We start from the raw sequence: 24,174 nt of genomic DNA on the forward strand, positions 1-24,174 counted from the left end.
CCAGGAATCTACATTAAAGAGCTACAACAAGTACCTCCTAGCTTGATTAAAAAAAAATCAGATGTTTTCCCAGGGCAGTTGCACTTAGAAAGTAAGCCCCGCTCCAAGTCCAAGTTTAGCTCTGGTCATAAGAACAACTGTAATAACCTATTTTACATGATGTTTTAACAAATGGAAGTTCAGGTTTTCTGTACTAAGCTTCAACATAGCTGCAATCTTATAGTTAAGAAATTAGTAGCCCTGCAATTTGGTACCTTTGAATGAATCCCTGACAATTATAACATCACTACATACACAGTATGAGAAGCAGTAAAATCAGCTATGACACACCCCTCCTGGCTTCCTATTGGCTGGAAACTTGTTAGGCTTGATGGGTAGGAACTGTAGTCAGAGGGGATTTAAAAGCAAATAAATAGCAGGTACTTCTAGCCAGTCAGAAATGTATTTCTACCTGTCTGAACCTCAGACTGGAATGAACTGCTTTGAAAAAAACCCAACAACTGCTATATGAGGAAACGACTGGAGAAAGTATTCCCTCTTATACTTTATATTTCTTCTGTGAAAAAGGGATTTTGGAAGACTTTCTAGGCCACATCTCTTGAGGTATGTTTTTCAGAAGAAGCATGGCTTGCTGTGTGTTACAAATCGCTGCTCTCATATTTGGAGGTGTTGGCATGGTCGGAACTTTGGCAACCACAGTTATGCCACAGTGGAGAGTTTCTGCTCACATTGGCAGCAACATCATAGTATTTGAGAACATCTGGGAAGGACTGTGGATGAACTGCATCAGTCATATGGGCATCAAATTGCAGTGCAAGTTCTATGGCTCCATCCTAGCTCTCCCCCCTGTCTTGGAGGCATTCAGAGCCCTCATGTGCATTGCCGTGATCCTGTCAATCATTTCATTTTTGATGGCTATTGTTGGTATGAAGTACACTCACAGGACCAAGGAAGATCCCCAGAGCATCAGTATCTTCATACTGGCAGCCGGAATTGCCTTTCTCCTGACAGGCATCCTTGTTCTGATCCCTGTCTCCTGGACTGGAGGCATCATCATTCGCGACTTCTATGATCCGAAAGTCCCTACAACCCTGAAACGAGAACTAGGAGCTGCTCTCTACGTGGGCTGGGTGAGCACTGCTTTTCTCATCGCTGCAGGAGCAATGTACTGTAGCTTCTGGTGCTGCGGTGATAGATCCTCAAAATGCAGATACCCATCACTTTCCCGTCACAGATTGCATAAACCAGACTTGGCAGGAGTGTCGTCCCAAAGTGTGCAGGCCTATGTGTAATTGCTATGGGTGAACTTCATGCTTAGCATGTTGATATGTACTGATTTGCTTCAGTGTCTAATTAAACTCCGAGTCTGTAATGGAGGGAACAATTTTGTTAATTTGCTATTTTCTATTGACATACATAGCTGCTTTCAAGCATACTTAGAGGAAATGTTATTACATGTACATTAAGTTAGAGCACAGTCAGAAGAAAAATCTCACCATTTTATGGGAATGAAGAATGGCATGGGAACAGCGGTGGTCATGGCTCTCTCGGGGAAGACACACAGCATACGGTTGGGCTGGAAGGAAGGTGACTGCTCTGCAATAGCACCGTTGCCTTCCCCTAAAGCCCATGACGTGCAAAGGGAGCAGTGCATTTCACTCTTAGGTAAAGTTTCCATAAGGACCATTCTAGGACAGTGGTGAGAAGTGTGGAGTTGACAACATGGCTGAAGCAGCTGCTGAATGAATGGAGAAGCTGTCAGCAATCTAGCTTCCAATATTGGCAAACAAATATTCATACTCTCCCATCAGAGGCCTCTGTGATTGACAATGGACTTCACTGGTGCTTGTGGAGCTGATGTATCCTTCTTATCTCTTCTGCAGGGCACAGAATCCAGTTCATTGAATAATACAACTTTTAATCCCATTGTCAGACTTTGCCATGAATGTATTAGCTTTCTGTTGCTTGCTACCTCTTGTCTTTTATGACTTTTCCTGTTCTATAGGTAGCATCTGCTTTTTTTTTTTTTATAAAATCCAGGACAAACCACCTGTCTTTATGCACTGTAAAGCACCATGCCAATGTAAAGTATAATTAAACAAACCAGGCAATGTATAATAAATGTGTAATCCCCATTTGCCTGTTGGAGGATGAAGAGCTCCTGCCTACATCTCCTATCACACCCACAAAAGCCAAGCCCTGATGTTGTTCTGACTGATTTGTGCTAGCAAGACTTATTTGAAAATGTAGACTGATCAGCCTGATGCCTGTCTGTCCATTGTGCAGAATTCAACAGTATCTTCAGTTGTTTTCTTTTTTCCACAACTGAAAACTTGGAACCTGCTTTTGACAGTGTGCATGTCACAATGTTGTTAAGTGACTGACGAAGATTGAAAACTGTTTTTCTGCTCCTTTACACTGTAGTAGTGGATAGTACCATTTAATTGATAATTTCATGACAGAGGTACTCAGTTTGATCTTTTTCTGTGTCTGTGACTGGCATCTGAAAAAAGAGTGCAATGACTTTTTGAGTTGAGCAGAGTAATGCCTCTGTATACTCATTTGACTATTCAGGTTGAAGCAGAACATTTAATTAAACAAGCCTTTTATTAACTCGACTTCAGATGAACCTAAATGAACCTAAATGAAACAGTGCTGTTGAACACAGATATTCATTACATATATTAGGTAATGTGCATTTGCATTTAAGACAACCAGTTCAGATCTTTTAGTGGGAATTTTCTAGTCACGAGAAAACAGGTTTAATGTATCCTGCTCATCACTTGAGCAGTCAAATCAGCTCTTATGAGTTCCAAATGAGCCTTTAAGAGAACATCTGTAAGTAGGTTTTCTGGTACTAAAACAAATATTTTTGTGTTGTCTTATAGCTGCTGATACTTGTCACAGCAGCTGTCATTGGGTCAGACAGCTCATTTCAGAGGAGTCATTCTGTTGACTTTGGTAATAATTTATACTACCCTGAAGACTTCCACCTCTTATTTTATTGTATTCATGTCCTATAACACATATTTTGTTTAATAAATATTTGGTGAGTAAGCCAGAATTACACTTTTTGGATTCATTTAGGTATGACATCTGTGATTAACACAGCAAAGAATGAAGACATACGCGATTCAAATTTGATACATATTTATATATAGGCAATGGATTTAAATGATGACGTATGCAATGTAATGCAACTTTATGCAGATATGAGTGCTTAAGAAGTAATTAAGTGCAGTTTTCTATAATATAACATTAATTAAAGAATCGTGAATGCTTTCACTATCAGTGGATTCATTTAGAAATCAAATCTGAACTGGGTGTGCCATTTACAGTAGTAACTTTCTTTTCAAAGTGTTAAAAGATAAAACTGCTTTATTTGAGCATTTAACATTAATTTCAAAGAAAACCTAAGCTTTTTATATCTAACATTAACACCTGATGACTGCATATTCCTCCATTTCTCTCTTTTACCAGTTGATCAAAAGACGAGCTCAAACAAAATCTCAAAGCTCAGACAACCTTATGCTTGCATATGGGCCTGACTTTGATTCCAAGCATACAGCTAGGCTGGGCCGCTGTTTGGATGTCTGGGTGTTTGTTGACACAAACGGCAATTTCTAGTGGTGTGATTTAGCACTTTAGACTCATCCAAATACGTTTAAGAGTCTGTGACACTAAAATTTTGGAACTTGATGCAGGAGGAAATTTCTCATAAGAAGCTAATTTGCCAGAGACATAACACAGTGGTTAACCTTCTCCCTTTGAACAGAACAGGAATTCCTTTATTGTAGATTCTGGGGGGGAAAATCCCATAAAGATGTTTACTAGGTGTTTTACCATTGAATGCATTTGACTGAGTAAACTTCATGCATTTGTGTCTGCTAAGGAAAACAGTGTTTTTTCTTCTTCCTTTTCTCCTATTCCAAACCTGTGATGCTCAGAACTGACTAGCTGGAAGCTGCAGTTTGGAGGTCTGAGTAAGAAAAGGAAGTTTTAAGAGCTTTAATAAAGAAACTATGGTTGAGATTTGAAAATAAACTACTGCTGTTCATGAGTTTTGTGAGGGTAACAGGAAGATCTCAGCTTGAGGGGAGCTATGGAGCTGGCACAGTTCTCTAACACCCAGGGCTGCATATTCTACCCTCCATCTGGTGCTCCAGGAGAGCTCCTGCCCCTTCTGGGTCAGATCCAGCCACACCTGGTTTGAGGTAACCCTGAGGGTCTAAGGTGACTGTTGGAGCTTATTTAGATGGCTGAACGTGTCCTTTCTGAGTGACATCTGAGAGGATGCTCAGAAATACGTGTAATAAAGTGAAGACATTTAGGGAAAGGGCCAGCTCTTCACTTCAGTGTGCAGGAGGGCTGTAGAAACAGAGCAGTGTTTGCACACTGCATGATGGAGGACCAAGAAGCAGTAGGATGTGAATAATGGCTGTTGACTGGACTTTTCTCTCAAAAGAGAACGCCTGGCATGCAGGTGTCATTTGACGTGGATGGCCCAGGGTTTACTAAAACATTATGTCAGGTCTTTGTGTGCTGGAGCTCTGCTCTCATTGAGGACTGGAGGCAGTAAACTTGCTTTTTTGATGTTATATTCACATTCCTCTAGGCAGAACTGTCAGAAACTTCAGGCCTGTTGTATTTCTTAATAATAGCTGATTAAATGTTGTGGTCGAATATCTAGCTTAATATCCTGATGCCATATTAAAGTAAATGTTTTGTGATTGCAGGGCAAAACAACTTTGAAAAGAAATGTAAATAGCTGAGTTTTGCTATGCATTTGAAATAAATGTATGAACCTTTGAGAGGCTTTTTTTTTAACCATTGTATCATTGTTTCTTTTTTATATTAAAGTGGATTAATGTATTTTGCCATTTCCAGGGAAAGACAGCTTCAGTATTTTTATAATGTCCTTTTCTGATTCAGTCTTTGTTTTTACGTTATGCTTTGAGATTTGCTAGATAATAAAGTGCATCTGATTCCTTGGGAAATAAAATACACAAAACTGATTCAGTGCTGACTTCCAAGACTTGTTCATAAGAAGTATCCTGAAGCAAACTGATATTTCAAAAGCTGGTCCTGAAATGTATGTTCATCTCTGAGATGAAAATAAAAGACTCTGGAGCAAATAATCCACCACTAAGATCCACCTGAGGGAATATATTTACAGAAAAAACGACAGCTTAGTAAAACATTTCATTATACCAGAAAGATGAATCAGACAAGTTTTGAGACAAATAAATGCAAGCAGTCATGTGTCTTGATATGCAGGGCAGTCCCGTGTCACCTCTGAAAACTGGGGTAGAGCTGAACCACCAAATAAACAATTCCTTTTCTTTGTATCTGGTATGGAAATGCTCTCTGAGTTACACACTTTACTTTCCTGATTTGAGTCTCAGAGTCTGAGTAAGACTAACTTGACATTTTATGACCACTTTAAGAAACTAAGAGCAAAACAAATAAGAAATGCCCTGATAAGGGTAGGACATTTTCAGCTGAAAAGGTCTGTGTCAGTGCTTCTTGCATTCAGTTGCCACTTGCAGAAAATGTTCCAGCTGTCAATGAAGACAAACAAAAAATATTCAGAAGCACAAAGATTTCATTTTTAGCAACATCAAGGAACAAAGCTGGTTATGGAGAGGGTTGTGACAACACTCTTAACAAGCCATGTACACCTGCAGGGTCAGCATCAGAGAGTTTGTTCAATTCCAAGGACTGGAATGAAGTTGATGTGTTCTCAGTGACAATATAATCAACAACCAACTGCATAATTTTAAAAACAATTAAAGGAAAAAGAGAAAACAATATATTGAACTCAGCTGTTTGTACCAGAAGATAAGCAGAAGACAGAAGTTTATCAGAGACCCTCATCCCTATATTTTCAGCCCTTTAAAAATGGAAGTGTGAGCTAATTCCACCATTAGGCTTTTTATTCTTCTATCTGATCATTAGCCTGTTCTTCCAAAAAGACTTCTCATTTGAATGTGTCATCATCTGCACAGTGTGAAATTTTGAGGCATTATAAAATAGTAATCTTTACTGTGCTGTAGCTTTCTGTTACCAGCCAGTTCAAGTAGCGAGCCCAACCACGCGTGTGTGCTGATACAGAGACTCTGTATCAAAGTCATGGTGCTCTTCAAAGTGCCTTCTTCTTGTGGGCCTTGCAAACCAGAACAAATCTTGCTGGTAAGATGAGTTTTAAGAAGAAGTTCATTTTAATTGAGGATTCTGGATCTATCTGTTATCCAGGAGTGCTCATCGCTCGAGTTGTAATGATTGCTACAGTGATGAGGAAAGCAAAGCTGGAGAATCTGGATGCAGCTCTGTGCTGTGAGGAGGGAACTGACAGAATTGCTCGAAGATGTTTGAACTAGTTATCATTCATCCTAACACATGTACACTTCCTTGCCCCAGTAGTTCCCAAACAAACGCTACCTGTGTATCAATCACTAGAAATGAATTTACCATACAGTTCCCTTCAGCGTTCCCTTTTTTTTTTTTCTATTTAAGTATTGCTCTTCATCTAAACAACAACATAAAATGAGCTCACAGCAATTTAGCTGACAAATCCAACACCTTTGTGCAAAAAAGACACTTCAAAAATAGAAACCACAAACCCATCAAGTTCTGTTCCCTGCATCAGCAGCAGTCAAACTGAATAATACATTAAGCTTGCTAAATCTCTGTTGCCCATTTCTGCTATGGACTTTAATCTGCGGTCTTTGTCTCGGTTACCGTGAAGTAGTCCCTGATTGCCAAATGACAAAGATGATGAGTACATTAGTGTTTCAGCCTCTGTCTGGTGGATGAGTGACTGACAGAATGATAAGCAATGTTTATTCATTCAGAGTTTCCACTGTAATGCCAGATGGTGCTGGGAGATAGAAAATAATCTCTAGACCCCAACAAACATTCCCTCGCATACTGTCACATTCATTCTGAATTTAGCAAAAATTGGCAACATAAACTCCACGTGTTGAAGAAAAGTATGTTGTTAACTAAGTACTTTTTGAGAGGCCAAGTTTCATAGGTTAGTCTGAGTCTTGATCTCACATTGGCATGATCAAAACGACATCCTCAAGCTCTCTTACACCAACCTGGTGGCTGCTGCAGCCACTCAAGGGGAGATGTGAGGAAGAAACAATGTTGGTGCTAGAGCTCCTGCCTGCAGCCCCAGGACAGAGGACACATGATGGCAGGGCTTTAAAGGAAAAGCACACTCCTTCCCTCCTCTTGTGGTGGGTTGACCTTGCCTGGCTACCAGATGCCCACCCAGATGCTCTCTCCCCCTCCTCACATTCTTCCTCTGTTCTGGCATGGTCTCTCCAGGGGTTGGTTGCTAGGGATCTCTGCTGGGGCTTCTGGAGCACCCACTCCTACTTCTCCTCTTACCCCTCTCCCATTGGAGCTCACAGGGCTGTTTCTCACATTTTTTGCCTCACCCCTCACTGCAAGAAACCATTTTCAGAGTTCAAAGAAGGACAACAAAGCTGGTGAGGGGCCCAGAACACAAATCTGATGAGGAGCAGCTGAGGGAACTAGGGCTGTTTAGCCTGGAGAAAAGGGGGCTGAGGGGAGACCTTATTGCTCTCTACAACTACCTGAAAGGAGGTGGTAGCATGGAGGGTGTTGGTCTCTTCTCCCAAATAGCAAGTAATAGGATGAGAGGAAATGGCCTCAAGTTGTGCAAGAGGGATCCTGTTCTGCACAGCACAGGATGGAGAGCTCTGATGAGAAGCTCATCTCGTCCCATGGATGTGCACAGCTGCCCCTTGCGCCCTGTCCCCCCTTGCAGCAGAGGGACTCCGTGGGTTTCCAGATGTCCATGCTGATGCACTGGGATGTGCCTTCTCTCCAATAGTGTTTAGCCTCACTTTCCCAGTCTATTCTTGTGCATGTCACAGGAAAATATACTGATTATCAAAGCAATTATCAAGAAATGTAGTTTATGGAGGAAGAGGTTTAACTTGCTGAGGGATGTGTACAAGATGGTGAAGTGCTGGTTGACATGGGCAACAAAAAACATGGATCTGTCTCCATGCAGAACAGCAGCTACTTCCTCTCCTTAGGCTCACTGCACCCATTACCTGGTTTGTGTGCCACCCAAAAAGCTGTTCAACACCCCACAGTTTGGAAACATTCCACTGTCAAGAGCTAATTACATGCTAATCTCTCTTTGAGTGGTGCCTGTAACAAATTATCCTTCCAGAGAGACTGAGTATTCCTGTGTCATGTACTGTTTGTAAACCCGTAACTCAGCTGACCTCCTGGTACCAGCACATTGTTTCAGACTGATACTATTTCACACAGAAAGCCAAAAAACCCTTAAAACCTTTCACAGTGAAAGAAAGATATAGGGATGAAAGGCCTCAGACATAAACGTTGAAGTTATTTCAGCACACTCATGAATTAAGAGTGAGGGTAAAGTTCACAGTTCACTGAAGCCAAGAGAAAGGTTCTTGTTATGACCAGTATATCTTTTAAGCACCCAGTATGTCAACATCAGGTATAGTTATTCAGGATCAGCAGTCAGTGGTCCTGGAGATGCTTGTTCTGTTGTTCAGAGTCATAGGGATAGTCACCCTGCAACTGCCTGCTGAAATTCAGTGTTGGGTGCTCTTTCTGCTTTGGCATTTCTGGAACAAATCCCTCTAGTCCTCATGTATGCACATGTGTGTGCACACACATACACACACACAATGGTAGATACGTGATGGCCATGTATACTGAAATTATTTCCCGTAATTTAAAAAGTGTTTCCAAGTTACACAATGTGTTATATCATTGGTAGACTGAATGTTGCTAAGCATGGAGATTTTCCAAAGATAATAATAGAAGGATGTAATCCAGTCCAGTTTACTCGCTGTGTATTTACCTCCCTAATTAGCAGCTGAAAATCCACCCCTCCCGTTCAGATACATTTGGGATTTTTTAAATTGTGCTGTCCTGTCAGCAGTGGAGTTAATGTATCTGGGTTTCATCCAGGTTGCCATAGTATTCCCCTCATGGCAATTTGCACGGCGGGACAGCTGGACACAGGCAGTGCGAGCTCCCAGACATCTTTCTCAGTGGGCAGGAGACATGGATGAGGGGCTGGGCACAACCACCCCCCCACCAGTGATCTGCTACACGGGCCACTTACCTCTCCCTTTATAGCAGCTTTTATTTTTTTGACTCTGTTCAATCATTTTCCTCTGAAATTTGCAGTAAATAATTTATCCTCGAGGCTTGGACTCCTGTGTCAAAAAGGATTGAAATCGGCTGGTAGGTACTAGAGTTGCTGGGGGAGATGGACAGACAGACAGAATAGCTGCAGAAGACTAATTTTCATGAGCAGGAGAGTTGAAAATGTGTTTTTAATGAGGTTTGACACTACTTTATTTTCCTACTTACGTGGTAGAATATGTGGTTCCTAGCACTTCTATGAGAATTGCTCTAGTTAGTTAACTTCAACCACCAAACCAGCAGACAACAAAAGACAATAATCTTTTTCACGGGATCTAGATTAGTAATGGTTATGGGTGTGGTCTTTTCCTTCTCTAAACTATTTAACAATAATAGATGCTTTTTTAATGCCAGAGTATTGTAGAAATCTTTCCAGACGTGATGCAAAATGGTCACATCTAGGGTTTTTATATCTTCCCATCTCATTTTAAATAATACATCAGTGTATTTGTTATTGAATTTTCATTTTACATTGTTTACCTGTGAGTGTATGCAGTTGGTTGCATAAAAAGTTATCAGTTGGCATCAGCAGAATAAAAAAGTGGTATCTGCATGTTGGAATAATGTCATGGCTTTGACTATACAGCTTGATTTACTAGCAGAACATTGCTGCTCCAAGAAATCAATGCAATAACACTTAAAAAATTATTACTAATATTCTATATTAAGGGAAGCGAATACAGAAATAGAAACAGCCACATTTTTGTTTTATTGGGCATGATTTCTTCAGGTGAAGAAAATATCATGCCTTAATGAAAGCCATAAAGCTAGTGATTTTATGTAAGACTTGATGACCAAATAGTACTATCAAAGAAGAAAGAAAATAGAAAGATCAAATTATTAGCTGGATTAATAACTAAAAGTTCAGTTGGGCAAAACACTGTTTAATAATGTGGGTTTAGAACAGCTGAAATACTGGGTTTGTACTGCTCTAGAATGTTTACTTCCCTGCCTCCCCAATTCTGTACAAAATGATTAATTGATCTTTAATTAAGGGAGAAGGTAAGATGACCCAGGGGGGACGGCAGAAACGCCAATGTCTTTTAAATATTCATAACATTCTACATAATAGTCAAACTATGAAAAGCTCTTACCCTTTATAACAGATAAGTATTAAATTTTACTAGGATATATATATATATTTGTTTATTTTCCAAACTATATAAAAGAACAGGGACTGTATGTGTAGTTGAATGAATTCAAATTCCTAATTATTTTTTCAAAAGCATGTTTAGCAGTAGCAATAATGCAATTGCTAGCCACAGGAAGTGTATTGAGGTCTAAATCAATCCATCAATCTAAATAATGACTGAAAACAAACTTCAACTTTCATATACTGGAGTTCTTGTTAAAAAAGATTAATTTTGCACCCCTTTTTAGCTAAAATCCCACACCCATGTTTTATTTATGTATTTGAATATTTATTTTTATGTTTACTATTACCATTAAGGTTTACTGCATCTTGTCTTTCTGTTGTCAAATCATAAAACTTGGATTCCCCAAATTCCCCGTGTGACTATTTATTCAGGAAAAACAAGTATTCTTAGATTACTCCACAGTTTTATTTTGTGACAGAATGAATGATCAGATTATTTGCACAGAACTACTTATTTCTGCAAAACATCTTCTAACAAAAGTATTTGAGGTTGCCTTAGACTTTACTGAAATCCAGACATAAAAAAAAGCAGAGTTTGAAGATAGGATATGTGCTATGGATAGAAGCAATAATTATGAGTAGTTAAGGACAGATAAAGGTAAAAAACTATTTTAAAAGGATAATGACTGAGCAGAGGGAAGCTGGAAGATTTTGGCAGCGCAGAAAAACAACACTGGTGGCATTTGGAACACTGTAATAAGAATTACAGTACTCACACTTGAAATGTCAACACATACATAGTGTTTACTAGCAAATAGCAGCCAGACTTCAGAAACGCTGCAGGCACTTAAATGAGAAGAGCCTGTGCTGGGAAACATGGCTGTCCAGACCGTACCAGAAGTACAGGGTGAGACTTCTAGAAATTAGTCCCTAGTTACTGCTTTGTGTCTTTACACCACTCTCTGTGTGTTATGTAAAGTGATTTTTGTGTTTTTAATGAGACCAGGAAGACACTTTGACTTGGGTTTTGTAGAAGGAAGAAATTTGAAGGCTGTGGTTACACAATGCGCACAAGCACAAGCGTGCCTTTGCTGACTTCTTGTGTGCCAGACTAAACTGACGCCGTGATGATGTCTTAGGTTTCAGCAGCTGGGAAGCGTAACAGCATTAGCACTTCCAGGGCCAGATTCCTCAGGTGCAGCCTGTCAGCTCCTTCAGCCCAGTGAAGCCTGAACATCATGTACAACACACAGGATGTGGCTAAGAATTATCTAGTTCTCAGCTATCAGACCAGACCACTTGACTATGCTCATAGTGAGTAACTTGGAAGAATAAACAGCATAAAAAAACAAAGGTGTGAGAAGAGACAAACTGTTTCCAAGAAGGAGATAAGCTAACAGGATCCATCAAAGGTTTAATTGGTGGCTGGGAAGCTGATAGGCCAGAGGAAATTAAGTATCAACAGAGCGGTTCACAAAAGAAAGAATGATTTACAATAAGCATGTGTGTGTCTGGGATTTAAACACATGTACAGATCAGTGATGGCTGTAGGACCTAATTCAAAACTCAGTGAAGCCAATATGCTCCAATAATATCTGTGGGTGCTGCACAGAGCATTCATGTTTCTCATCAGACTGCACAGGCTCTGTCAGTGTTGAAAAGTCTTCATTAACATTTTGTATTTTACAGCTTGACCAGCTGCCAATTGCTGATGGACCTACCTGTGAGGGAACAACATAACTACTTACATCAGTACCTTCCTGCTGGTGACTTTATCAACTGCTTTTGAAAGGCACACATAAATCATAAAGGATTACCCTTCTCTTACAGCTGTATTAGGTCAAAGAATTCTAATAAATGGGGAAGGGTGGGTGTATGTTCACAGTCACACGGGTTTGTCTCTTGCAGAGGATGTTCTTGTTAAATAATGCAGTGGTGAAGCAACAGTTTAAGAATATAGATGGAGAGACAAACAGATGTTTCATGACTCTCACGTTAATTACCTATTCATCAAGTGTAACTGATCATGCACAAATGCCACCTGGATTGCAATATTTTGGATTAAGGAACACCAACTAATCTCCAGTCTTTGGGACTAGCAGCTCTTTTTTAGTAACAGATTAAGTATTTCTGTTAATATTCCTACTCCTTCATTCTTTATATGCTGCAGAGCACTTTTATGAAATCTCTGATCCTGGTGACTTGTTGCAGTTTAAATTATCACTTCTGCTTCATGCCTCTTCCAAGAGCTCTCTGTCTCTGACAGTGCCTTATCCATGCTGCCAGCCAAGAGTAGCTCTGAGGCAGGTATCTCCTGTTTGTTGTTCAGTAAGTCATTTACCTTTTGAAGGGCTTTAATTCACCTTGAATTGGGCTGTTTATTTGCCATACTCAGCTCTTTTACAGATTTTTAACTTATGAGATGGATAAAGAACTCACCATTGTAGGCTTAGTGACCTTCTGCATATGCATTCTATCTTTTATATCTGCTTCGGTACAGTGTCTCAAATGTACAGCATGTACTAAATGTTTGTCTAGTCTCTCTTTCTCTAAAGCTCTGCAACAGCCACAAAACAATTCACTCTTCCTGTAGCACTATGCTATATACTGCAACTTGACTGACAATAATATTCTTTCAGAATATTCAGAGCTTGCTTTGTGTATTTCATAGGATCCTTTCTCTTGCTGTAATTAATTCTCTGCATCTGGCCAAAGATTGCATTTGTTATCTTTCTGAGCATAAAAGGTCTATTAATATGTAAATTAGCAGGTTTTAGTTTTCTTGGAGCAGAAGAACTTTTTAACATTTTAATGATAAGTTCACAATAGTGGTCCCTTCCTATGCTTCAAAAATGTAAGTTTTGCTTATATTTCCCTACAGAATGCCAAAGTAAAAATCAGATTTTGTTACCGCAGGGAAGATTAATACTGGACAGCCTAGTTCTCTGCCAGTGGCTGTGGAGAGTTATCAGCAGAAGCAGGCACAAATGTGCTGGAAATGAACAAATGCAGGGAGTTAAATCTTGAACTCTGTAAAAAAAGAGCAATGTGTGTAGTAGCAGTCAGAATGATCCAAGAAGACAGAGTTGCCTGCCTTGGCTATATTTTGTCCAGAAGCTGGTTTTACACAGAATCATAGAATAGTTTTGTTTGGAATGGACCTTCAAAGGTCTTCTTGTCCAAACCCTCTGCAATGAGCAGAAACATCTTCAACTAGATCAAGTAGCTCAGAGCCCTGTCCAGCCTGACCTTGAGCATTTTCATGTGCAGTTGTATCTGCTGGGGCTTCTTACACACAATGTGAACACCTACACCCTGCAAATTGCTGGCAGTAGGTATACAACCCACAGACTCAAACAGAAAAACATGGGCTCCATCCACACTAGGCACTTGGAGGGTGTCTCTTATTACCAGGAATTTTGATCAGTAGCTTTATGGAAGTTAGTGGAATCGAGCATGTACTAGCCAAACATCTAGCTCTTGGAGGCGACATTTTCCTGAGCTGTGAAAGGATACATTATGGACAAAAAGAGGTCCTTTCCTCTGACTGTTCTCAATAGAATAGAAATTTCAGGCTTGTTATATAAGAAAAAAGCTGAAAATTCAAAAAGACAGCATTACTTAGCCTGGAAGACTATTTCCTGGAAAGCTTTTTGACTTCTAAAAGCATGTATCTAACGCTGCTGCATGGATATCCAAAAATGTGTGCAACTGTGGTTCACCATCTTCTTTACTAGCACATGATGAAACAAGAAGTTAGGTTTCTACCTGAATGCCTTTTGTGAGGTCTCTTCTCTGGTAAGATTTCTACAACCTTGTAAATCCCGCACTGATGCAGTATGGTTTGTACTGGCATCATCACCTCCAGTTGTGAACTGGCACCAGACATGGGAACACTGGCCTGCTATGACACTAAATTTGTACAAGACTGCACATAGCACAGCTCTGCTTTAACTCAACAAAGGATTGAGGGTGCGGGCAGGGGCTGACATGGGGGTCCCTCCAGCAGTGGCAGTTAGGGAGGCTGTCAGTGAGAAGGCTTGCCAGCTAGCTCTGTTGTCACCTGTCTGGTGGGGGGACACAAGGACTGAGAGAAATTTCTGTGAAGACAAAATCAGCAAATGCCATTATAATTGCAAAGACACATTTTTTATCCTGAATTTGACACATACCTGTTTAGGTAACCTGGCTACTTGCATTCCAGGAAGTTCAAAGAGTAGATTCTTCTGTGTGTAAAGAAGTTCTCAAAATAATTTTCCCATATTTTAAAATCTAGACAAACTCCTCCTCATGACTTCAGGATCTTGAGAAGACAGAAGAATTTGGCCCACTAGAAAAGTTATAATTTAGTAAGTTTAAGCTAGATCACAGACATATCCATCTTTGTACAGTCTTCATCATTTAACTTGGAAGGTGATTGGGGTAGGATGACAAATACCGCAGTTATTACAAACACTGTCAAGTGAAAACACAGATTTCAGTTATGGATGAATAAAATATTTTTCTGGGTATTTCTGTATGATTAAATAGACTTCTTATGTCTGTTTTATATATTGAACAAAGAAATGTGTGCAGGACACCCTTTTCCTTAAGCTACTTTCTTAAAATACATGTTTGTAATCTTTAACAAGTATTTTGCTCCACCTGTGTTAGAAGCCCCACCGACATGGCTGAGAGTTAAATATTTCTCTGAATCTTCTCTGACCCTGCATGTTGAAGGAACCGTGGCAGCAGCACTGCTGGGGGAAAGAAAATTGAACACCGCAATTCTCCCACATGTTCTCCCACATGCAGAATAGGAGAGACTGTGTTGTAGTATCTGGTTTACCAAAAAGGCTTGTGCTCAGCAGTTCTTGTTATTCATTTTCTTTAATTTGATGGCTGTGACCAGCAGTGCATGTCATGACCCAAGGCAGCCTCACTAAACTAAATACTGAACAACCTTAGTAGTAGGAATGCATCCTACTATGATGAAGGAAATTTTAGAGCAAAGTTTATGCCCTATGGCAAATAGCTCTAGAAAGCACAAGCCCTGTGCTAGATGACTCTCATCTAAAGATTCGGAAAACCTGTGGTATTCTGTATACTTTGACTTCCAGAGTCTTGCTGCTGGCATTTTCCCTAGCTGTCTTCCCCTTTATTTCCCTCTCACTGTCTGTCTTCCCATCCAGAATCTCTCTCCCTTTCAGCCCTTCCTCAAATTTTGTTTTCCCATAATCAGAGATGGTGTGTCCCCCTATACCTCCCAGAGAATACTTGCTTTCTGAGAGGTGGAGAATCCTAAAATATCTGTTTAATGTCACATATTCTCTGGAGCCCCAGCATTTAAGCGCACACCTTGAGTTTGTGTTGCATGTCAGGTAGTTACCACTGGCACTGAAAAATTATTCTGTTTCTCCAGGTCCCTGTAATCCCAGCTCGCCATGTGACCCCTGCAGCTGCAGTAGGATGCACTCCGCTACACTTTGGATGCTCTGGAGTATATGATGGGAAGCTATAGAAATTAATAAAGTGCCCTTTTGCCCTGCTTCCTGGAATGGAAAACATTTATTTTTTTTACTCAGTTGCCTTAAAAAGAATCATAACTCAAGTAGGGTAGGAGGAATGCAAATAAATGCATTTATTTATGACATACAGTAGACAACAGTTGCCAGTACTTATAAAGGCCAATAAAAGAAAATAACATGCTCGAGGTGTGTTGTGTTAACACTGATGAATCAGTCACATGCCAAGGTGCTGTCAAAAGCTCTTGCAGGGCTCCTGGTGAGGCAGTTCAGGAAGGTCATTGAGCCGCAAGTTAATGCTGTAGTTAAGCCAGAAAAAAAAAAGAAAAAGGTATTAGTTTTCAGCCAGATTATCTGTCTGAAGTGACTTACCTTGTGGTTAAATTGATGTGAATGCTACCACAAGAGAAAGGTGGAGGGCTGGGAGAGACTGAGCAGCCTAGATTTCATCATCCTAAGCCACTGATAACTGCACCTGCATGTGCCCACGTAACTGCAAACCACCTCTGTCATTCGTACAAGTTTGTACAGGTAATGTAGTTCAACAAACATCAACATGGAATAAAAATATGCAGGTCATCACTAGCTTTTCACTGGAAGAGTATACAGAAGTCATCTACTCTGGGATGACTATAAGTTTCAGGTGACCCAGCTTCAGGTTCTTCCGTTTGGGTATTGGGTGTTGGAGAGAGAGAGTGCACTGTGTCAACTGAGTGCCTCATTTTGAAAGTACTGGCATTAAACTGAATTAAAGAAACAGAACTTTTGGTGCCATTAAATGTCATAGTTTCTGAAGTCTGTGGATCAAAGCCTGGGACCTGATACAAACTTGCCAACACCAAAATGTGTAGAATTATTTGTCACTGCCATGAAATTGTTCAAATTGACTTAAAATCATACTTTAAAACAAAATGTCTGACTTACTTTTTGTATGTCTTCTGGATTTCACAGTCTTTAGGTTCTTCTGCATGAACTCTGCATTGAAATAATAGAAGTTGGAACTGTGCTTTAAATTAGGAAGAACTTTAAAAGCTGGGATTCTTCCATAATCCCTTGATTCAAAGGATTTTAAGAACATCAAACAAAGCTACACTTTCATCTAAATCCTAATAGATGGCATACTAAATTTATATATATATGTAGGTGCATTTGCATATAGGCACATAACATACTAAAAAGACTTATTCCCTTCCTTAAAGGAATTTACAGTTGTTATGAGTTTTAATTCCTGTAGGCCATGTATGTAACCTCTGGCATAAACAGTCCATGAATATTTGAAATCAGGTCCTTTGATCAGTTCTTGATCTGTGTGTTTTCCTCAGGGTTCATTTGTTTGTTGTTGTTGTTTTGTCTGACATCACTCCTGTCTAACCTAGAAAACGGGAGCTTTAATATTAGTTAATTCTGAAGCAGTTCTGGAGCTGAACAAGACTTCATGGAAGAGCAGATCTACAGCTGCTCTGGTGCCTGGAGGTAGAAAAGACAGGAAAAGTTATTTCCCTTGTCGTTGCTTCTTAAACCTGCTTGGACCTGTCAGGAAAATTTTTTCTGGTTGTTATTTGAGATGAAATGTCATATCATTAGTCTTAAACCACCTCAGGAAAGCAGGTAAGAAACAGCTATCTGTTGCCTGTGCAACATGCAACCACCTTGGTCCTTGCTGGGTTTTGGGAACAGAAATTCTTAGTCAAAGACCTATTTTAAACTTACTTCTACTGGGAACTTAAAATTTCCAAGTTCTGATATCAAAAGGTGAAATATTTCAACAGCATTAAGAAGGTAGAAGCACATGTACTAAACCTCAGGAGAAATGATAACTGCACTTGATGCTTTTTCGTGTTATAATGCTTGTTAATAACACTATTTTTACAGCTGAGAAGACATCCCTATTCTAAAGTTCTCACATTTGCTCAACTTGCAAGTATTTTCCTGTATTCTTCACGTGTATGACAGAATAGTCAGTTACTAGTTTCTAGCAGGGTTTAATTCTCCATGAAAGTGTTGGCTGAAACTTGTGGCTGGGGACATATTAACAATACAATGAAAATGAACAGTTTTGGCTTCCTTAGGTGACCTCAAAAAAACACTCAGTTCCTGCAAAATAGAAGGCTCTGTTTTCTTTGAGAGCTCTTTCATATGCACAAAATGTGAATGATGCTATGAAATAAATAAATTTTCAGTCAAATGAGATTACTTAAGACTAACTGGAAAGCAGAATGTCATCTAGGATTTGGTACTAAACTTTGTTAAAAACTGTTTTTCCTTTTCAGTGTGCTGACATAAAAAACCCATCATACGTGTTGTGAAATAGTCATTTGTCAATATAAGATCTTGAGTCAAGTTTTCAGTCATGCTAAAGCAACAGGGAGAGCTGAACTCACTTAAAAAAAGTGATTTAGGAAAGATTTTCAAAGGTACAAATGACTCTCAGGAGCTAGGCCTCAGGCAGATGAGACCTGGGTCTGCCCAGGTCCTCTGCCACAAGCCAGTGCCTTTGGGGCCAAGTCTGCAGATGGGAATGTGCACGCCTGCCTGGGCTGCCTTAACTCTGAAACCAGCAGAACTGGAGTGACTGGAGCACCAGGGACCTGTTGTATTGCTGAGCAGTAATGTGCAAGAAGGAAGAGGCAGAAGCCGGGTGTGAGGAGATGACACTGCACGCCGCCCTGGAGCCTGCTGGGGCAGGCACGGGCGTCAGGGCCAGCCTCTCCCTGAAGGGCAATGGATGGGAATTTCTCTCCTCAGTGAAAATCTAAGAGTTTGATCCACCTCTGATCCCTGCCTCTTCCCTCCTGGAGCGGTGGAGGCATCAGACTGAGCTAAGCATCTGTGAAGAAGCAATGGCTTGTAGTAGTGATGTTAAACCACAGATAAGAATGATTTCTAGACCCAGATGGTGGCACTATGGGACTCGACATACATTTGCTCCAGGAAAAATGAACTGATGTGTTGCTTTGGTGCATCTGCTTGGATGAGCTCAGCTACCACCCTGCCCTGGCACCCAAACATTTCAGTGTCGATACAATTAAATAAGGATAGGATATCACCAACTGAGTAATTGCTTGCTGTTGTCTTCAGTCATTTCTGCAAGTAAATACAGGGGTTTAATCTAGCTAGAATGACAAAGTCATAAAAAAGAAAATCAAGAAATCTTTGTTCTAATTAGGAGTTCTGCAACCAAATAGGGCTGCTGGGAATGAACAAAGAAAAGGAGTGCTTAGCTAAGGTTTCATTTTGAGGCTGGGCGTCAAGAGAGGGTAATTTGATACATTCTGCCGACCTGACAGTAATTTGTTAGACATGTTACAGACCTGTACTACTGTCTTTGTTCAAGATGAGCTGTCCTACTTTCCTGATTAAAAATGAGCTACTGATTTGCAATTCTGAACTAAGATAATTGCTTCAGGAGCATTCCAAACTGGACTGCAATCATGGAGCGGGCATGCATTAACAGTGGTGATTTAATTCTGTGTGTCCATTTGTTACACAAGTTAAGAGCCTTTCAGGCATTACTGTTAGTGATATTTTTGCTTCTTATACATATTGGACTCCACATTCACAAGATATACTTTCATGAATAAAACATAAGAGAACCGATTCCTCTGTCTACTGAAACAAAGAAAACAAACATTGCCTTTGGGACACTATATAAACAGACGCATTCAGGCTTCCACAAAACTGGCTTACCTAAGGAGGGGAGTCGAGCTGCCTGAGACACAAGTTCCATTTCACTAGAACTGCCAGAATTCTGACAGAAAGTGGTCTTGATCATCAGCTAATCGAAGTAAGCGCTAAGCAGCTCAGAAGAGAAGCTTATAATTAGCATCATAATGAAACTTGCACACGAGTCTTCCCCTTCATCTCCTTCTGCTTCTTGTGCTCAAAGGGAAAAATGCCTCCAGTGGTCAATGACATCTATTTTTTTAAACAGATGGGGATTTTTGAAGGTGCTGAAGGGGATTTCTTGTTCCCTTCTACAGAGAATTGCAGTGATGGATGGGCATCTGTCTCCCAGAAACAAATGTAATGCCTGTCTCCCACAGACCACAACGTATGAAACTCTTGCTCAATATCTTATGAGTACTCTGGTTCAAGTTGACTGGGGTTTTTATGGTTTCTGAGTTATATGTGTTTTTTTCACCCCAAAATGTATTCTGACATCGTTTTATATGAAATGCTCCACAGAGATTTTTAATTGCTTGTTTCAGTCGTCTCATTTCCTGTTCTCCAGCCAGCAGATGCCATCCCAAACATGCTGTGAATTCAGCCCTCCACCACATTGATATTAGTCTGATATTATTCCCTTGACTCTTAGCTATCTAGTTTGCTAAACACCTAGTCCAGTTGCTTCTGAATTCAGTGGTAGTTTTGCAGAAGAAAAGGTCTTTGACTGGTTCTCCTACCTTCACCTGATTCTGATGAAGGTAACCACTTAGGAGTGTAGTTTTGGACAGAAAATTGAGCTTAGAGGCGATAAAATAGCCAATGTGTTAATGACTGGCTAAATTCCCCACTCAAGTGCCTGGAGCAATGAGTCATTAACCCAACCATGTAATTAAGTTGGACAAGGGACACATTGCATTTAAACTGATTATGGGAAAAAAACCCCAACCAACATATGCCAAGTAATAAAAAACTTTCAAGGATCTAGGCAAGGACACAATATGAAATAAAGCTGAATGCAGTATATTTTACCCTGAAGGATACCTAAGTGCTTTGCAAGTGATATACAGGCAGTACTGATGAAATAAATCCACCTTGAGGTGAGATGCAATATTCACCTAGCAAAGAGCACATACTCTACAATATGGGGAAAAGACAAAAATAATTATTTTAACTGTAGGATGTGTGGAAGAACCTGCATTCTGAAAAGAACCCTTGGACCTTCAAAGTAGATGGGATCTCTGGTTTTATGTGTCTTCCAGAACATCCTGATTAGAGCAAAGTATATAATACTCCATATTAAGGGATAGGAGTAGTGTTATTATGGGCAATAGGGTCACTGAAGGTGCCCATGCAGCAATATCAGAGAGGAAATTAGTTGCTGCTGACAGGACAAATACCAGCTGCACTGCATTGCTTCTTGTCTTTGTTTCCAGCTCCATGGCTATAAACAGGAAGACATGTAACACAGTGAAGTATTTCTTCTAGTAGAATACATTTGCCTTTGTCAAATTCTTTCTATCTCCAAGGAAAGTACAGAGGGATAATGCCTTCCTTCAGATGGGAGGGTTAGTGATGCATTTGCAGTGAGAGTGAGAGAGCGTGTCAGCCCCTCATTACCTGGCTGTCAGAAAGAAACTGCCTTTCTCATTCTAATCAGCCTTTGTAGATAATTCGGGTGGACCTGAAATGATAATTTCCTACCTTTCCATCACTTCCCATTGGAAGTCTTGTGTTGCAGGACAGCATGATCTTCAGAGGACCATGCTGTTGGGAAGACTCTCCATTCCTCTTTGCTGGAGTCTTCTGTGGATGAGAGCCAGCATGGACTCCGGAGGATATTTCAGTCCAGATTCTGGGAAGCAGTAGGCTGGTTTAACTAAGCTGGGCACTTATCACCTACCCAGCACAAAAATACCTTTCGTGACACACAAGCCCATGGGCTGAGCAGATAGCTCCTGGAGCTCCGTGGCCCAGCGTGCTACAGGTTTGTCTGGTGGCAGCTCACCCTCTCGTGGTGCTCAGACAGCTACCAGAGACCAGCTCCTTCCCTGTCTCCTCTGAGCACCCAGGGCATTATGCAAGTTGTTGGGTGAGCTGTGGAAGAGAAGACAGTGAATTCTGTGTCACTTTGCTGAATATCTCCTTCTGGACTGGGGGATATGAACAACTTGGTCATGGTCCTGAGCTTCCAGGAAAGTGAAGGATACAGCCACCATCTCATTTCTCAGTGCTGTGACTATAATGCATTTTTTTTTTTTCAGAACACTGGGAAGACAAAATGCCCTAATGAAGTGCAATTTCTCTGTTCCTCTTTCTAAAACTTATTGTGTTACAACTTTTCCCAGTGGTAGGATGACTGGTTCAATTTCCCTTGTTGGGGTGTGCTATAAGCCTTTGGCTTCATAGTTTAGCTGCTTTGAAACTGAATTACTGTCTCATCAAAGTGTAAGTAATAACACTTAAGAGAAGTACCAAAAAATAAAAGTAGCCATTATCAAAATGGTCCCACTGGCTAACTGTAGCATTTTTTTCCAGCACTTCCAAATTAACCAAAATAAAAAGAAGCTCAGGGGCATCCTGAATCTTCTTCAAGAACAAATTCATCATTACCTTAATAAGCATACAAAGCAGATCTTTGAAAACTTGGCAAAAGGAACTTTTTGTTAACTAAGAAAACATGAAGCAAGGTAAGAGTGGGGTTTGTGGACAAGATTATAGATATATATATAAAGTCTTTATGTATATATGTATATGTGCTGCATTCAAGGGAACTGGATATGACAGATATGAAAGAAAAAAGTAGGCATGGCTTGGAAATGCAGTCTGCTTTACAAAGGGAGCCATAGTATTTTCTGTGCACTTGTGTTGGACATCCATCTAAAAACCCACCTTAAGTACAGCACTCCCAAGTCGATGCCTGGGGTTTGCCACTGTATCCTGACCTCTGTGTTTTGAATAAGCTTGGGTGAGAAGGAGAGGAGACGGGCCAAAGCCTCCACAAAAAAAAAAAAAAACCCACAGATTTCTGCCACAGGAATGATTTTTATTTGCATTGTATCCATTTAAACCTGGTTACATTCAGATCAGCAGTAAAACTGCCACTCATTTCTACATTTCTCCTTGGAATTAAGTGGGGAAGTGAAATGGCGTCTTTTAGAAGTACTCTTCCAAATCTTAACCCACATACTACTCACCTTTCTCCACTGGTGCACAACTGCTAACTCTTACCTTTTGGTCAAGGTAAGAATAAAAACCCCTGTAATCTTTCTGTCAACATCCGAGGCTTTAGACTAAGCACACACAGTTAAAATTGTATCATACAAAGGGGTGCCAATAACTTCTGCTGTTTGGAGCTATGGAGTAGGGCTGGGGTAAAGAAGTAACATAGGAGTTGTTGAGTGTTGCTTTGATACTATCTGTATAAGTATTGTAAACTGGCTTTTTCATAGTCATATTATGAACAAAATGAATGAAAAAGAATAACAATATATTTGGACGTCATGTTTGTTAAAATCACAGCCTGATTCTCAGAAAATTCCTGGAAAACATGTATAATTGCAGTAGATGAAATAACAGACATCTGCCAAAGAGCAAAGATATTTTTATTCAGAATAGATAGATAATGGCAGTTTTTCCTGTATTGTACTATATACCCCTGCACTGTGATTGTGTCATTCAAGTAACAATTAAAGATAGCCTGGTTTCTAAATCCTAAGAATTAACAGTTGTTGCAGACAATGATCCAATGGTATCTTCACTGTGGTTGATCATTGTGTAAGTTATACTTGCCTAATTGCCACAGGAGAAACTGAAGACTGTCGCTTATGGGTATTGGCAACTCTGATTTGGACATGCCAAGACACCAGGTCAAAGCATATTTAGGAAATATTTGCTAAGAAAACACCATACTAATTTAGAAATCGCTTGTCTGATGCACTGATGATCCATGCGCCATTTCCATGATCTGTATTGTAGGGAAATTGAGGTTATAACAAAAGACCCTCAGTTTGGGGAAACAGGATTGCAATGAGAGAAGTGTTTAATTTGTCTTTCTAGAATCATCTTGAACAGAATACTAAAGCTGAAGTAGGCACAATGTCTACAAAACTCAGAGAAATTGGTCAAACTGTTGAAGGATGTTGCCTTCCAATTTGTCACTGTGCTTTTCGCCATAATACCATGCCCTGGTTAGTGATGCCTTAGAGTGAATTGCGATTTTAGGGATGTGTCTTAATGGAAGACACCTAGTAGGGTCACTTATTGTTAATGACCCAGTGCTACCCACCTCCAGACCATTAGTGGGGCTGCACTAATTTACAACAGTCCTATATAAATCTGAGCTACTGTGTAGTGTGAAGGTATGGACCTGGAAATAGATACCCCTTCTGTAAAAAACAAAACAAAACAAAAACCAACCAACCAACCAAATAAAACCGAAACAAAAAAAACACCAAAAAAACCAAACAAAAAAACACCCCAAGATTTATCAAAAGTTGCTTAACACTGGTTTGCCCAGTACTTTTGTTTCTTTCTAGAACCAGAAGAAAAGGTGGACAACCATTTTAACACAGAAACTGCAAAAAAGTACTTTTTTCACTTCTTGCTTGCAAGACAAACTGTGTTGCCTCTGCCAAGGTAAGAACTCCTCAATAATCCTGCAAGTTGTCACCTCTGTGA

The 24,174-nt window shown here is 40.1% G+C and overlaps 1 protein-coding gene across 1 annotated transcript; it reads left to right on the top strand.

The window, feature by feature from the left end:
- Positions 1-623: 623 nt before the first annotated feature.
- On the top strand, positions 624-1,292 carry LOC309453174 (claudin-8-like; the record flags this gene model as incomplete). Its single annotated transcript, XM_082076403.1, has 1 exon — positions 624-1,292. One exon carries the CDS (start codon positions 624-626, stop codon positions 1,290-1,292), a length of 669 nt encoding a protein of 222 aa, XP_081932529.1.
- Positions 1,293-24,174: the final 22,882 nt, after the last annotated feature.

The sequence above is a fragment of the Streptopelia decaocto genome (genome assembly GCF_964273445.1).
Source record: "Streptopelia decaocto genome assembly, chromosome: 1".
Classification (NCBI taxonomy): Eukaryota; Metazoa; Chordata; class Aves; order Columbiformes; family Columbidae; genus Streptopelia; species Streptopelia decaocto.